The following is a 17,917-nucleotide window of genomic DNA, read 5'->3' as shown; positions in this document are numbered from 1 at the left end:
GGGGAGGCGTGTGATCAAGGTAAGGGGGCGACCAGGTGTGGGTACACAACTTCACATGTTTACAATAAATGTTCATGGAAAAGAATGAAAGAAATTTAATGAAATTCTACAAAATGGTAAGTTTGTTATGTACAAATATGTGGATTTTTATACAATTAAAGGGCAATAACTCTTAATTTACAAATAAATCCAAATGAAATTGTGTGTACACAACCACATTATGGTGATCTAAATTCTGTTTAAGTTTCATAGTTCTAGGTCAAATATATCAAAAGTTATGATGCAGAAATTGCCATATTTATAGTACCCTATATAGTTAACACTAGAAACTTCTAAGGGCCATAACTCTGGTGTTACTTGGGCAATCTGACTGAAACTTGACGGGCCGCAAGAACTCATTGTGGTGAACAAGTATATGAAGTTTTAAATAAATATTCCCAACCATTTCCTAGATATGGCTCCGGACGGACGGACAGACGGACGGAAAGACGGATGGACGGACGGAAAGACGGACGGAAGGACGGACGGACGGACAACGCCAAAACTATATCCCTCCGACTTTCGTTAGGGGATAATTAAGAATTCGAAGCAGCAGTCATCATTACTATCATCAGTATCAGCAGCAGCAGCAACAGTGATAACACAAGCTTAAACAGTTCCAAATTCTGCATCATCATCATCTACAGTAGCAGTAGTAGTCACAACAAGAGCTGTCACAGGAGACAGCATGCTCGACTATTTCGATGCTTGACAGTGAAACTGGGCACATTTGAGAAAACTGGAGCCCGTCACTCCAGTGTGGAGTGAATGAGCGAGTCCTCGGTCATAAGTGTGACACATCTTCTCAATATGGTTAACATTTGTGTCAAATTATTTTCAAATCCCTTGATAAATGGCACAGTTATGGACCAGACAAGAAACACCTTTGACTTCTAAGTGTGACCTTGAGCTTGGAATTGAGGGTCTGGGTCTTGCACATGACACCTCATCTCAATATAGGGAACATTTATGCTAAATAATTTCAAAATCCCTTCATCAATGGCAGAGTTAAGGACTTGCCAAGAAGAAGACCTTTGACTTGTGTGACCTTGACCTTGAAGCTAAGGGTCTGGGTCTTGCTCATGACACGTCGTCTTATTATGGTGAACATTTATACCAAGTAATTTTAAAATCCCTTCATCAATGGCAGAGTTATGGACCGGACAAGAAACAGAGCAGCAATCACAACAACAATCACACTAATTCCACATTATAGATTTTCAAGCAACAGTTTCAATGTCAAACTGATATTGCAATACAAAGTTACAGTTATCATCATCAGCAGCAGCAATGGCAGTTATGAAAACAAGCATAAAACCAACATTGTGAACCTTCAATCAGGATTATCTAGATCAGATTCATTTGCCATACAATGTTATAGTCAACATCATCCAACACCAGTCACAACAGCAAGCATAACAAGAGTTGTCCATAAGACAGCCAATGCTCAACTATTCATATTATTGTCCCAGAAGCAGGAAAATGGTACCCTACATGTTAAAATATTTATAGAGTTTCAATCCAGTATCTGCATTAGTTTTGGAGATATTAATTTGCATGCAAAATTTTAACCAGATGTTTTATGTTGAAAAGGGGACATAAGTTGACCAAAATTCATGTCAGAGTTATGGGACATGATGCAATCAACTACTTTTATAATCCAACAAGAGCTGTCTCCGTAGGATGACACATGCCCCCGATGGCACTTTGAATGAATAGTTATGGCCGATGTTAGAGTTTAGGACCTTTGACCTACGGAGCTGGGTCTTGCGTGCAACACATCGTCTTACTGTGTCACACATTCATGCATAGTTATTTTAAAATCCATGCATGAATGACAAAGATATGGACCGGACATGCCCATCAATGCACTATCATGAAAAATGATCTTTAACGTCTAAGTGTGACCTTGACCTTTGAGCTACGGACCTGGGTCTTGCGTGTGACACGTCGTCTTATTGTGGTACACATTCATGCCAAGTTATTTGAAAATCCATCCATCGATGACAAAGATATGGACCGGACACGCCCATCAATGCACTATCCTTTAACGTCTAAGTGTGACCTTGACCTTTGAGCTACGGACCTGGGTCTTGCGCACTGCACGTCGTCTTACTGTGGTACACATTCATGCCAAGTTATTTGAAAATCCATCCATCGATGACAAAGATATGGACCAGACACGCCCATCAATGCACTATCCTTTAACGTCTAAGTGTGACCTTGACCTTTGAGCTACGGACCTGGGTCTTGCGCACTGCACGTCGTCTTACTGTGGTACACATTCATGCCAAGTTATTTGAAAATCCATCCATCGATGACAAAGATATGGACCGGACACGAAAATTGCGGACAGACCGACAGACCGACAGACGGTTCAAAAACTATATGCCTCCCTTCGGGGGCATAAAAAGGCAAATGTGAAGTTTCAATTTAATATTATTCTGCATTTGTTCTGCAGATAGTAACTTGCATGCAAAACATTAACCAGAACTTTCTAAGTCCAAAAGGGGGCATTTGTGCCAAGTTACATCAAAACCCCTCCATGCATGAAGAAGAAATGCTCCAGACAAAGTCATCACTGAATTTAACCTTTGATCTCCAAGTGTGACCTCGACCTTTGAGATAGGAACCTGGGGTTTGCAAATGACACTCCGTCTCACTGAGGTTAACATTCATGCCAAATATAAACGAGATTGCTCCATGCATGTCAAAGTTATGGTCCGGACAAACAAATCCGGACAGACGCACGCATGCACTGACACATGCACGCACGTACACCGAACAGCCATTTGGACAACTATGTCTTCGCTTCTGCAAGCTGGCTCAACAATAAATTATCTTTCGGAAGTGTGCAGGTTCTTCAATAATGTAGACCACACCACACAGATACCCACAAACTTTTCTGTCTGTACTATGTTTAGATTTTAATACAAAATGAAATATTTTTTATGTCAAAAAGTAGAGTACACTTTGAAATAAGAACAAACACCAGTGTAGATTATTATTAGTCTGCACATCCATGCAGTCTGATCAAGATCTGCAATGTTTGCCATTCAGTCAGTATCTTTTAGGTAAGCACTCCTTTTAACAGTTAATGGTGTATTCCAACCTGAAAGATGGGCAAGTTCATTATAGAAATTTAGCAGGGTAAGGGTAAAACGTTTGTGCAGAAACCCTATATAGGCAATTAGTCCATTACTTGACAAATATAATTTTTTACAAAAAGTTGATCAGGGCTCTTACCTACATCGTTTCTGCACCAGGACTTTCAGTGGCAGAATCTAATTAACTTTTTAGTAATCTTTTCTTAAGTCTCTGATGAATGTAAATTAACAGATTATAAATAATCAAGTTGTTCAATGTACACAGAAATATCAATTCAGTGACTATAAATTTTTATTTAAAAAATGTTTTACTTCTCCTGAAGTTTGAAAACTGGAGTTAAAGGCACTGACTTCCAGATTTTGGATAAAAAATATCTTTCTTTCAAATTGAAGTTTGGTCATATTATGAAAATTAGAATACCAGAATGAAATTTTGTTTCTAAGCTGTTTTTAAAATGCCAAATCAAGAAAAACAAGAGCACCACCAAGCGGAACAATATATGCCCCAAGGGTTACATCAGAGGATGAGAGCAAAATTTAAAGAATTTGACTGTTGAAACCCCCCCCCCACCCCCCGCAGCACCCTGACCTTTGACCTGGTGACCTTGACCTTTGACCTGGTGACCCCAAAGTCAATAAGGGTTGTGTACTCAGTAAGTATTATCAGCATGTGAAGTTTGAAGGTCCTGGGTACAGTAGTTCGTGAGTAAAGTGCCTTCATCCAAAAAGTTAACATTGGCCCCTGTGACCTTGACCTTTGACCTGGTGACCCCAAAGTCAGTAGGGGTCCTGTACTCAATAAGTACTATCAGCATGTGAAGTTTGAAGGTCCTGGGTGCAGTGGTTCGCGAGTATTCAAGTGCCTTCATGTAAAAAGTTAACGTTGTAATGAATGAACGAACGAACGGATGGACAGTTGAAAACTAATATGACTCCCTTAGGGGGCATAAAAAATAAAAATTTCTAAGTCCATAAAAAAACAAAACTATTTAAAGTAACAAAACAGGGAAGTAATTAGAACAAGAAATATCTTTAAAAATGATAGTCGGCGAATTGTAATAAGGAAAGAAGTTTATGAATTTTTCATCTAACATTCATCTTTCATCTAACATTTTTCAAATTGCAAAACTAAACACCGCACTTTAACAATTTAAATGGTTCTCTTTTAATTTTTTCGCAAAGGTTTCGTAGGGTTGCAATTTTGTTTCGTTTATCCTTATACGAATAATTACAACAGTAGTTTGATGAAGATTCATGAAGCGGTTCATGAGAAGAGGTCATTAAACGTGTTTATATTTTTAGCTAAATTGGTCCCTATCCCCATTTGTAACAAAATAGCAGGAGACCTTACGATATTGTTACATATCGAGTTTGATAAAAATCCATTACATTTTAGTGGTTAATGCGAAGAAAGGCATATCTACTTTTAGCTATAGTGGTCCCTAATAGGGCCCAAGTTCTTATATAAATAAATTTGGAAGAGGACCTTATAATGATGCTCCAGACCAAGTATGACAAAGATCCACCAAGCTGTTCATGAGACGCTGTATAAAGGCATTTCTAGTTTTGGCTCTAGCAGCCCTTAAAAGGGGTCAAATGTCCCAGCTGAACAAAGTTGGCTGCGGGCCTAATAAAGATGCTACAAATCAAGTTTGATTAGAATACATGAGAAAAATCAATTAAAGGATTTTTTTTTATTTATTATTTTTATTTATTTCTAAAATAGGCCAACTGATCCCGCTTTAACAAATAGCATATTCGCTATTCATGAATCTTTGGACAATGACGTCACACCTATAAAAAAAGTAAAGGTCAAGCAAAACATACAATTGCAATTATTTCAATATTTCTGTTTCATAAGTAAAGTTTGATCGTAGTCATATCACATAGATAAACTGTATGTAGCGTACCTTCATTTCAGTGAAATGAGATTCAGTTATTATATAGCATATATATAATAAAACAGATTTCAACTGAGTTCAATATTTGCATACCATAAAAGACTCTCATCACACCCTTATTCATGTGATACGCAGACTGTATTCAGCTCTTTCTTTAATTTGATATATGTTGGTATTTAAACAGGTTTTTATCATATTTATTAAACTTACTTATCATTTTGAGATATATCAATATTCTTGCTAAATATACTGAGCCAAAGTTAGCTTTAAAACTGTGAACAGCGTCGTTTAGGATAAACGCTTTGTCTACATTTCACTCAGCGTAGCACATTCAACAGAGTGAAAGAAATTGACACTCTCGTCCAATCAGGCAGAGTGTTGCATAAATCTTCCACTTTGATAAATTATCTATAATGCGTTATCAAGTAGTTTGATCCGCAAACTGAAGTCACGTGGCATAGGTAACGAAAACGAATTTAGACGGTGTCGCCGAAAAAGTGAAGGTCAAGCAAAACATACAATTGTAATTATTTCAATATTTCTGTTTCATAAGCAAAGTTTGACCGTAGTCATATCACATAGATAAACTGTATGCAGCGTACCTTCATTTCAGTGTAATGAGATTCAGTCATTATATAGCATATATATAATAAAACAGATTTCAACTGAATTCAATATTTGCATATCATACTAAAGAAAAATGTTCATATATAATAAATCAGTTAAATAATTTATAACAAATATATCAAAGCAAACAAGTATTCATTTTAATATGCAATCTGAATAAGTCACAAAAGCAAGAAACAGTTTCATATACAGAGGACAATTGTAACAAGGAAAATCTTTAAAAAAGCACTTCTCTTCATAAAAGACTCTTATCACACCCTTATTCATGTGATACGCAGTCCGTATTTAACTCTTTCTTTAATTTGATTTATGCTGGTATTTGAACAGGTTTTTATCATATTTATTAAACTTACTTATCATTTTGAGATATATCAATATTCTTGCTAAATATACTGAGCCAAAGTTAGCTTTAAAACTGTAAACAGCGTCGTTAAGGATAAACGCTTTGTCTACATTTCACTCAGCGTAGCACAATCAACAGAGTGAAAGAAATTAACACTCTCGTCCAATCAGGCAGAGTGTTGCATAATTCTTCCATTTTGATAAATTATCTATAATGCGTTATCAAGTAGTTTGATTTGCAAACTGAAGTCACGTGGTATAGGTAACGAAAACGAATTTAGACGGCGTCGCCGAAAAACAATTATTGTAAGAGAACAAAAAGGGATCTGCCAAATAAAAACAAGAGCACTGCAATGCAAAGCAATATACACAAAGCAAAGTCATGTATGACCTTTCACTCCTAAGTGTGACCTTGACCTTGAAGCTTGTCATCCGAAACGAGAACTCTGTACGTCGTATCAGTGTGGTGAACATTTGTGCCAAGTTTCTTTGAAATCCTTCAAGCAGTTCAAGAGTTACAGAGCGAACACAAAACACACTCATAAGACCTTTGACCCCTAAGTATGACCTTGACCTTGAAATGAGACATCCAAAACATGCGCTCTGCACGTTGTCTCAATGTGGTGAACATTTGAGTCAAGTTTCTTTGAAATCCTTCAAGGGGTTAAGAGTTAAAGAGCAGACATGAAATTGCCAACAGACAGACGGACACCTGGACCATAACATAATATGTCCCTTCGGGCGTATAAAAAGATGTTGGGAATCAAACCTGGACTGCCACGACAATAGAGAAGTTTTCCACTGTTGTTACCAATAAAACTACGGAGGATTTAGTGATAAAGATATTGATAATTAAGGCAGTTTACCTGGAGTAAAGTGTTACATCGTAACAAGAGCTGTCCGTAAGACAGCGCGCTCCACTATTCGGGGATTTGACAGTAAAATGAATATATGTCTGAATAAGAGACCTACTTCAAAAGGAAGATACACCAAGTGGCATAATTCCATCAAATACACAAATCTGAGATATTAGGATTGTTACAACACATGCAGATGATGACGATAAAGACATATTTTGAGTTTCAAGTCATTATCTTACTACGCCCGAAGTTGAACTTTAGCGTTTGAAGGCAACAAGCCGGTATCTTTTGATCTGAATGACGTCAGTCGCGGGAAAAGCTGCAGGTTACATTTGACATGTCAGTACGGTTCACTGCCATTCCGCTGTTGAAACAAACAGCATTATGTCCAATGAAAATGCAATTAGGGTCCCGCCTTCGCTTGCATTAAATTTAGGGACCCGCCTTCGCTTACGATTGTACCTGTTCATTATGGAAATCGGACGGATAGATAATTCATTCGAAAATGTCTCTCTCAAAACTCACGGAGGTTACAAAAAATGACGCGCTGGATATAAAAGTGCATTACTCTTACCATGGCCAACAAAGATGTGGACTAATTGACACAACATTTAACAACTTGTATTCCATGGATTATTTTTCTTTCATCAACCATCTTAAATGTGAAATTCCACAGCTGAATAAATTAGAAGTTCTTCGCGTGTGCTTTATGGATGAAGAAAAAACTTACATCGATCTGACTGCTAAAAACTTCCATAGATTTTTGCGATTAGCTACTTTGTGTTTTCAGTCTGACATTCCAAAAATAAACTTAAAAGTGTTAGAGGGATCATCTCCAATGCCTAAACCAGATTCTGAAAATAAGAAATCTGAAACCAGCAAGCCGAAACGTCTTTTCGACAGTGAAGAGTATGTTAAAACGCCATACCGCAGCCCGATTGAATTGGAACTGAGTTTAAAACGACAGCTCTTAAGCCAGAAGGAAAAAGAATTTATGTTGGCGCAATCAAAGTATGACGCAGTGTCCAACGAATATGTGGTAAAGGGATATCAGGACACCAGCAAAACAGTGTGCACCAGATGTCATCTAAGGCTAGGGCACACCAGAAATCGGTAAGAACCATTGACAAATTATTATCAGAAAAAAAAATAGTTGAAAACTTTTAATGTCGATTAAATATATTTACTAATTCAGCTGGAACTATTTTAGCATGTTTTTTTCTCGAATTATTTTCAACAATAAAAACGGCAAGACCTATCGCTGCACCGGCGCCACCGGGCCTGACCGATTATTTGTACAATAACTATTACAATATGATTAAGCCGCGTCATGCGAAAACCAGCCTTATGGCGAACAGTATGGATCCTGATCAGATTTAACGAATTAGCAGGCTGATCTGGATCCATATTGGTCGAAATCGCCGTAAGGCTGGTTTTCGCATGACATGACGCGGCTCAAATTATATTTTTGATTAAAACATGCATTGAAACATTGTTAATTGGGATGTTTTGACATTCTTTTTCACCCGCAATGTTTTAGTGGACAAAAGAAAGAACATTGAATTAAAAAAAATGCATATCTAAAAAGAGGATATCAATACACTATAATTTATTTAATTTTGTAATTAATTATATAATACCAAAGTATCCAAAATATGGTTTGCAGACTTCACCCCCAAGACTGTTCCTCCCAAGAGTTGTTTTACAGCATATGAAGACTTTTCATCCCCTATATGTTTTTATCAGTATTAATGATATTTTGTGGGGGGTGGAAATAAAATCTGAGTAATTTCAAATGTATTATTTAAAAAAAAAGAATTTTATTTTATTGTTGTTTATTAGTAGTTATGACCAAAAACTTGTAACATGACATTAATATTGTTATTTACAAAACAGGAGTATTAATATTTACAAGGTATCTTTTAATTCATTATTTTGTTTATTCAATAAGGCATAAAAAAAAATATGTTTGTTTCCTGTAACATGCTGAAAAAAATGGGGGTCGGTAGGTAGGGAATTTTTTTTTTTTTTTAATTTTTTTTTTTAGTAGGTGTCAGAACATTTCAGTGTTTAGTAACCTTATTATCGCCAATTAACTGCCTAATCAGGCCTCAACCTTAACTTTTTTCAGCAGTTGCCAGCAGGTTCACCAACTGCTAAAATCTAGTAGACCTGCTCAGACTTTAGTGGACCTCCAATTCTATCTCATAAATTGTGATGCTGTAGACGTCATAACTTCATATGACTCAAAGAAACAGGACTTATTTCTAAATAATTAAAAATGGAAGACTGTAGCAATCTGTTATCCCGAAAAATAATTATTTTGAAAAGTGTCCCAAAATATGGACACAATCAGCACCAGTGTTGAAAGTGAAAAAAAAAACATCAACAATTATCGGTAATCATTCTGATGATAAACTAAGTAATTGGCCTCGTTTTCATCATCAATTAACACCCCCTCAAAGAGCTAAAAGAAGTGTGTCGGTTATTGTGGCATCTGCAGTGGAGATCAAAGCGGTATAGTTTCCACGAGATTGTCACTGCATTACGTCATGTTTTCGCGCCATGTCACTGTCTGATCGTACTTTCTCGATTCCTTTAATTGTTGAGAAGAAATCAGTAAAAAAGTTTTTTCTTTAATGTTTTAAAAGCGAATGTGCAATATCCCGAATAAACTGACATGTAAATGTGTCAGACCGTGAACGATGCTGACCTATTTGCCCTCAAGAAATTTACATTATTGTTTGAGAAAAATATCTAACAAAGTGTTGTGTCAAAAAATATATGTACGAAGACTCATTTAAAACTTATTAAAAATCGCAACCACATCATACTGCCTCATTTTAAAACCACATTTCTATTTACGTTCATGAGGTCACGTAACCTTTTCTGCCGTGCTAATAGAAATCTGTTTGCCAAAAAATCGTTTTACTCCATGTATTTAAATTGCTGCCGCTTTTTCATTATTTAAGATTTTTTAATTGTGTTTTTTGTACTTTCTGGTCAAAAGTCTGAATTTTATTACCATAGTATGTACCGTTTATTTACTTTAAAAAGGAAATAAATAATCAAGATCGCGCTGTTTGAAATTTTACAAAACATTATATGAAAATTTGATCGTTTTAAAAGAATTTTGCCTACATTTCTGTCGATATCTTATTAAAATTGTTATAGAATTCAAACTGTATTAGTTCTCAAGCGGTGTTGAATATCTGAAGCGATTATATTAAAAAATGAATGCACTATGCGCGTTTTTTGTGTCAAAAGTAACTGCGATGTAAATTAAGTATTACGATAGGGCGCACGTGCTTGTGGAATGGAAAATTACCAGCATGACGTTTTGATATTTTTACGACTCGCGGGTAAATTCCAGTCAATCCAGGTAATTTTGCCTGATGTAATTACTCAATTTGGTAAAGTTACCACGTAAAAACCACTCACCCGATCGGTGGAGTAGTTCATTCGTGCTATCCTGACTTTAACTCGCCAATGCTTATAACTGTAGAATGCCGTACTAAGGCAAAATCAACTTTCGTTTTGTGAATTCGCCGATATGGATACGATCCCCCACCCCCCACCACCCCTAATTTTTCACTTTTAAGGGTTTTATTTTATTTGCAGACCGTGACTGAAAATTGGTTGACCGTCGGTCTACCCAACTTTTGATAGTGGACCTGCCGATATTTTTGGTTGCGTCGGTCCAACGGTCCACCGCTAAGGTCGAGGCCTGTAATTATTTTAAATTACTAATCAAATAAAATTGTTGAAAATTTGCTCCCGCCTTTCAATAACAGATGTTGTTCATACAAGTTTTTTTTCTACACTGATTCCTTTTGTTCAGTAAACATTGTGTAACAGGCAAAGTTCATAGTTTTGCAGACAGACATAGCTTCGGGCCGTTTTTGCCAATTAGAGATTTTCGGGGCCACAATTAATCTTTTGTCGCAAATGACTCAAGTGCAACCGATAGCGTGACCCCTGTACAAGTGGTACAAACATGATAATAGACTGCTCTTCTACGAATTGTTTATCAATTAACGTTTACACCTTGATCAATAAACACCTTTCATAATGAAGTACTAAATACAAACCGCGAGATAACGACGTGTAAGTCGGCGCGTGGCGTGATTGACATCTGTCAGTAGCTAATTAGTATATGACGCTCCGCCTACTGCCATACTTCCGCTTGTGGCGGCGAACAGTATTGAAATTCACCGAGATTTTGATTGACAAGGGGCAGAACTTTTGAACTCGATATGTATCAAAGAAAACTTCTCGATTTTCGCGGGTGAAAACCCGGAACCTCGACAAACAGACTTTTCGCTATGTTGTTTCACGTCGACAGAACCAGGAACGTTCGTGACTATGCGCGACGAGGTCGGGTACAACTAAATTATCCCTATAATCAATAAAGACATGATCAGAATCTCGAATTTCAGCCCATAAAAAAATTGCGGTCGGCGGTAAAAACTTACGGTCGGTCGGGTTACAGGAAACAAACATATTTTTTTTTTAGGCCTAATTGAAAATGTGACTTTGATGATTGAAGGTACCTTTAATTATAGTTAGAAACTAAAAAGAATATTTCAATCCCTTTATTTGATGTTCAGTGATTGAAAAATGACGGTACTTTTAATAATAACTACAAAAATAAAATATCTTACTGATGTTGAATTTAGCCTTGTTGATCAAGGTAGAGGATTTTAGAAGAAAGTTTGCTGTCATTTACCAGTTTTGTTTTGAAAAAAAAAAACGTAATTAAAATTATCGTGTGTATTTTTTGTGTTCTTTTAAGTGGAAAATCGGAATATGACTAGTTGATTATCTTTAACTCTTTTAATTGTTCTCTAATGTTCAAATTATTAAGATGCAACAAACACAAACCTTGTTCATCAACGAATTTGCCGTATATGTACCTGAAAATTACACTGGTAAAATAATGTATCAATTTAGTAATAAATATGCCATGACATTCAGTCTTTCAAGTAATATGCGTATCATTTGCAAGTGGGTATATTCTTACTAAAATGTGTTGGGTTTTTTTATCAGTAAAGGTTAATGCAGCATGCCTCCAGATTTGGTTAAAAAAATAATCTTTCTTTCAAATTGAAGTTTGGTCATATTATGAACATTTGAATATGAATTTTTGTTTCTAAAATATTTTAAAAATTCCAAATCTAAGAAAAAAAGATGACCGCGTCGGGAATCGAACACCGGAATTTCAATTCCGGAATTTTTGAACCTGTCAGTTTCGTATATATTAGTCCTTACTATTCGTTTTAACTCGTAAAGGATCTACAATATCAAGAAATATATCTGTAATTGTAGTGGAAATGAACTCTCCAAGGTAACGCACAAAAATATATTTTAATATTTCATAATTTTAACATTCAATTAATTTTGAGTGATTGTATGCCCTGTTTCAAAAGTATTTCAGTTACTTTTAACGATTTATTTAAAATTACAATATTTAATAATATTATATTTAAAACGTAATAAAAATGATTTTAGAATAAAAACATAAATGCTTCACTTTTCAAAGAATATGCCTTGTATCAGTCTTGTAGCCAATATCAATTTACATGATAAAGTTTATGACGGCATGTGACGGGTATTAAAAATCTTTCAATATAGACCCGAATGGATAAGATGATGATGATCATAAATAGATAAACATTTATTTCTTGGAGATATCGACTCATATTTCAGTCATTCAGTAAGCGAAGAATATACAGTATCCTGAAGATCGTAAAGTTTTAATCTCGTATACAAAAACGTCCTCTGTCAATATCATTTTTTACAGGTCCGTAAAAACACATACTGACCTCAACATAAGTCAATAACTGTAATAAACTTCTATCAATTTTATTCATTTATGTTAAATCTGATTGAACAGGGATGTACATCTTGCAAAAATGATAAAAAAAAAAAGGTTGTTTATATTATAGAAGTTTAGCTCATGGAAATTCATTCACGAATGCGCTAATTTCCCGTTAGCTTGCCGAATTTCAGTCTCGTATAAAAACCTTTTGCGCCGACCAATTTTATTTTTCTATTATATATTAATTACTTACGTTATATACGAATGAATTCTGCTATAAAATAGGTACCATTTATTTAAAAAATACGGCTGCATTTCCGAATTTTCGGTTATGGAAATTTCCCACTGGCTCACCAAATTTCAATCTCGTACAGTACTGTTTTGCGCTTCCTTTCCTATGTGAAATATCCATGTCATATTGATTGAATTCTGTCAAAAACCCTTTAAAAATACCATTAATTAAAGAAATACAGGTGTATTCAGGTTATGGTAAGTGTATTCCAGTTTAGAGATTGATTCCTGTTATGGAATAATATACTACAGTATAGGTTAGCAAATTACAAGTAATCCATTTATATTTTAACACTTAAGTCTATTTCTGTCAATCAAAAGTTGTTGATTAAATCAACACCTGTGAGGAGTTTAAAACATTGATTTACCATGAAACTAAGGACTTTTTCTCAAATAGTAATATACTGCGTAACTGTAAGAAAGTAATATCTTCAGTATATTAAAAATTGGGGGTGAAAAGCCTAGGATTTGTAAAATTGGGAGTGAAACGTCTGGAATACAAAACTATTTTGCTGATATAAAATTTCCATAGAAAAGGTATATTTTATATATTTATTTTTTTTTTGCCAACAACGATTCCAAGATTCAAAAACAAAGTAAGTTCTCACGCAACTTTGACTTTGTGACTTGATTTTTACTTATTAAGTGTTCTAAGTATATTGATATTCTTCTCATTGATCACAACGAGAGGCTTTTCCGAGAATACGGAAATACATTGACTGGAAGAATCTTGGATGTATTTGTCATATATCATATTAATATCGACCAGATACAGCCAAGTGTTATATACACGTTATAGGCTAGATTTTTACTAACATGCTCCTACGCGAATTCATTTAAACTCTCATTTGAAACAAATTTGAAAATATTTAACATAGAAAATATTATAAATAATATATGCATCGTTTAATGGCACATTATGATGTGGTAGATCCTCTATGTAATGAATTGTTAAAATATGAGCCGCATCATGGGAAAACCAGACTTATGGCGATATTGCCACTAGTACGGATCCAGATCAGCCTGCACATCCATCAGAGTGCATGGATGTGCAGGCTGATCTGGATTCGTACTGGTTGCAATTGCCATAAGGCTGGTTTTCGCATGACACGGCTCAAGTATTATGGTAATAGTATATAGTATTATTTAGAATTAGACGTGCACCGCGGGGAAACATGCTTCCTGTAGAAAATGACGTTTTGTGACGTCAAAAAACTGCACGACATTTGGCAAAGCAAGTAATTTCATCAAAAATTGTCAGCATTTTTATGCTTTAGTAAGAACATCAACAAAATTTCCCTGCACCGGGCTGACCAATCATAAGATTATACTCTCCATTATCTGGACAATAACTAATACTTCATTGTTTAAACATACATGTTTCTCAAGTTCGGTGCTCATATGAGAGTTAGTAAGTATCATAATCAGCGTTTGAACATTAATAATAATAATTGAATAATAATGATGATGAATAATCATCAGATAACAACAGTAATGTGGTTTTTGGATTGATTTCAAATAGTTAAAATACTATATGATCATGGCATTTTATAAAATAATATATGATTGAATAAAATAATAAAATTAATAATAATTAAATTATAAATGATATTAATAATAATATCATCATTATTATACACCCGTCTCTGAAAGAGCGGGGCGTAAAAGCATGTCCGCTCCCTTAAGTTGAACAGTTTTCATTTGATCTTCGCCAAACTTGGTGACAATATTTATGGGCATAATATCTTGGCTAAGTTTGATAACCAGCAAAATCGCACCAGGCACTCTTTGGTTATGGCCCTTGAATTACTCTAAATCTGCAAATTTAGCATTGTCCGCCCTCTACGTCAAACAGTTTTTTATCTGTTCTTCATCAAACTTTGTGACAATGATTGTGGGCATAATATCTCAGTCAGGTTTGATAACCAGTCAAATTGCTCCAGGCACTCTTGGGTTATTGCCCTTGAATCACTCGAAATATGCAAATTTAGACTTGTCCGCTCTTTAAGCCAAACAATTTTCATCTAATCTTTACCAAACATGATGACAATGTTTGTGGGCATAATATCTCGGCCAAGTTCGATAACCAGTCAAATGGCGCCAGGCAGTCCTGGATTATGGCCCTTGAATTAGGCCAAGTTCAATGACGGGCGTATTTTGTGACAGTCTGCCACTCTTGTTATTATATGTAATAATAATCGTCATGTGGTCTTTTATTAATTTGAATATGTATATTTTTGTATTTTTCAGTTGTCACATGGACGAATGCACAACTGCAAGAAATTGTGGGAACATTGACAGACATGCTGCAGAAAAGAGAGAGCTAACTGAGTTAGGGAAACAAAAACAGAAACTAGAAGGGGAACTTAATGCGTTGAAATCAGAATTACAAATAAAGGAGGCTTTGAACAATGATGTTATGACCTCTTTTGAGGCAAAGATACACGACATTCTAATCAGAACAAATCCAGAGAAGTATTTAAGTGAAAACAGAAGGCCAAAAGAAGGTGTCATACTTGCTGATTCCTACATACTTAAAAAATTCTACGGCAACAGTGCTGTTGATAAGGCTACAATGGAGCGGGACTGTGACATATTTCAAACAATTATACAATCACACGAGGAAAAAATGAACGTGAAACGTCCAAAAAACAGTGTTGTTAACGAATTGGAAAGAAGGGAAATAAGTTGGCCAGGATCAACCAATGTAAATGAACAGTCTATGCAAACATTGCACCAAGGATATTATTATGGCCCATCTTATCCTATGGCACCATGGTTTGCTGCATTTCAGTCAGGATGTACAGCAATGACATCACCTATGCACCCATCAGTCTCAGCATCAATTGCACCACCAGTGGCATCTCCCCCACTTCCAGTCGGTTCACCCCCACCTCCAGTCGGTTCAACCCCTGTCTCATTTTATGGTGTTAGAGTTAACATTATATTTAAATTATAATGTGGACAATTATGTTAAAGCACTATTTCAGTTAGGTTCAATACTTGGATTTATGAAAAATCATTTGTATATCATTGACTAAATCTGTCATTATATAGTTTGGAACTTTTGACATAGTAGTGAAAGTCACTCGTTATCCACAAATATTGCATAATCTTCCAGTGTACATTATAATTATATTACTGTGTTTAATTTGATCAACAGATTGCGTTATGGCATGGCGGTAGATATTGTCAAGCACTCAATGTGTCATATAAGGACTCAACAATATCTGCCACCAATCAAGTCCTATTCTTTAACATTTTTCCATATAGTCATCCATGTGTATTTCAAATACATATATAGTATTCGTGAAATCGTCTTGACTTTTCTTCCAGTTTTGATTAACGGGTGTATTGTATATTGTTGTACTGTAAGAATAATGGAACGAACACACACCAGCACCATAGTCAGACAATACAAAGTAAGAATGCCTCAGACCAACCCTGAAAGTTATTCAGACTGTATAGCGAACTGTACTGGCCTGATCAGACTACCAGTTAAGAACATCTTTCCCCATACACCTTAACAAAATCAGTGAACTAGCCTATTGTGGTGTTATAGCTTAGCGCCTGATCCTCAACAGTATTTCAGTTATAAGCGTGTCGTTTACCGAGCCATCGTTTCTGGAAAGGGCCTGTACTAGACACCTGTCGTCCGTAAGAAACTGCAAGTCTGCGACCTTAGCCACTCGACCACGGATGCAGTTACTACAGCCTGATCAGTTTGGTGTCCCGGCAAAATAAAACAAGTGAATGTATAGTCCCCTAGCACTCGTGTAGAAGGTCATAGCCCCTTTCGGTGATTTTTAGCTCGACTATTCGAAGAATAAGTAGAGCTATCCTACTCGCGTCGGCGTCACACCTTGGTTAAGTTTTTCGTACCAGTCCACATTTTGACAAAGTCTTTTGAGATAAAGCTTTGAAACTTTCAACTCTTGTTTACCATCATCATGGCCAGTTATAGGCAAGAGCACATAACTCCATCAAGGATTTTGACTGAATTATGGCCCCTTTTGACTTAGAAATCATGGTTAAGTTTTTCATACCAGTTCATATTTTGACAAAGTCTTTTAAGATAACGCTTTGAAACTTTCAACACTTGTTAACTATCACCATGGCCAGTTATAGGCAAGAGTACGTAACTCCATCAGGGATTTTGGCTGAATTATGGCCCCTTTCGACTTAGAAATCTTGGTTAAGTATTTCGTACCAGTTCATATTTAGACAAAGTCTTTTGAGATAAAGCTTTGAAACTTTCAACACTTGTTTACCATCACCATGTCCAGTTATAGGCAAGAGCACATAACTCCATCAAGGATTTTGGCTGAATTATGGCCCTTTTTGACTTAGAAATCTGGGTTAATATTTCGTACCAGTTCATATTTTGACAAAGTCTTTTGAGATAAAGCTTTGAAACTTTCAACACCTGTTTACCATCACCATGTCCAGTTATAGGCAAGAGTAAATAACTCCATCAAGGATTTTAGCTGAATTATGGCCCTGTTTGACTTAGAAATCTTGGTTAAGTTTTTCGTACCAGTTCATATTTTTTGTAAAGTGTTTGACATATGGCTTTTAAACTTTGAACACTTGCTTATCATTATGATTTACATCTGTAGGCAAGAGTACATAACTATTTTGACTGAATTATGGCCCTTTTTGGACTTTGAAATTGGCCCATATATTGCCATTTAGTGCAAGACTTATCGAAATCAAAGTAATACAGGAACATTGTTTGTCTAATCTATCTATTTCTTTTGTCTGAATATCCGTGGAAATATTTTGACCCCATTCCTCAATCAATTCTTCGAATAGTCGAGCGCGCTGTCATCAGACGGCTCTTGTTTTAAGTGTTCCATGTCAAGATGTGCCAGCGCAGGCACCGCATATTTACATATCCCTATGCCCAAAATGTGTTCTAGACCTTCG

The 17,917-nt window shown here is 35.7% G+C and overlaps 2 protein-coding genes across 5 annotated transcripts in view; one reads left to right on the top strand and one right to left on the bottom strand.

Moving 5' to 3' along the window:
- The window catches only part of LOC123545042 (uncharacterized), a 58,332-nt gene that overhangs the window by 12,021 nt on the left and 28,394 nt on the right, over nt 1–17,917 (bottom strand). The gene's annotated exons all lie outside the window — the stretch shown is intronic.
- On the top strand, nt 7,382–15,947 carry LOC123559398 (uncharacterized). Its single transcript, XM_045351172.2, has 2 exons — nt 7,382–7,989; nt 15,239–15,947. The coding sequence occupies exons 1-2, from the start codon at nt 7,382–7,384 to the stop codon at nt 15,945–15,947; spliced, it is 1,317 nt and encodes a 438-aa protein (XP_045207107.1).

The sequence above is a fragment of the Mercenaria mercenaria genome, chromosome 15, assembly GCF_021730395.1.
Source record: "Mercenaria mercenaria strain notata chromosome 15, MADL_Memer_1, whole genome shotgun sequence".
In the NCBI taxonomy this organism is placed as follows: domain Eukaryota; kingdom Metazoa; phylum Mollusca; class Bivalvia; order Venerida; family Veneridae; genus Mercenaria; species Mercenaria mercenaria.
Note: the sequence above shows the minus strand (reverse complement) of the source record. Positions and strands in the feature narration are given on the sequence as shown.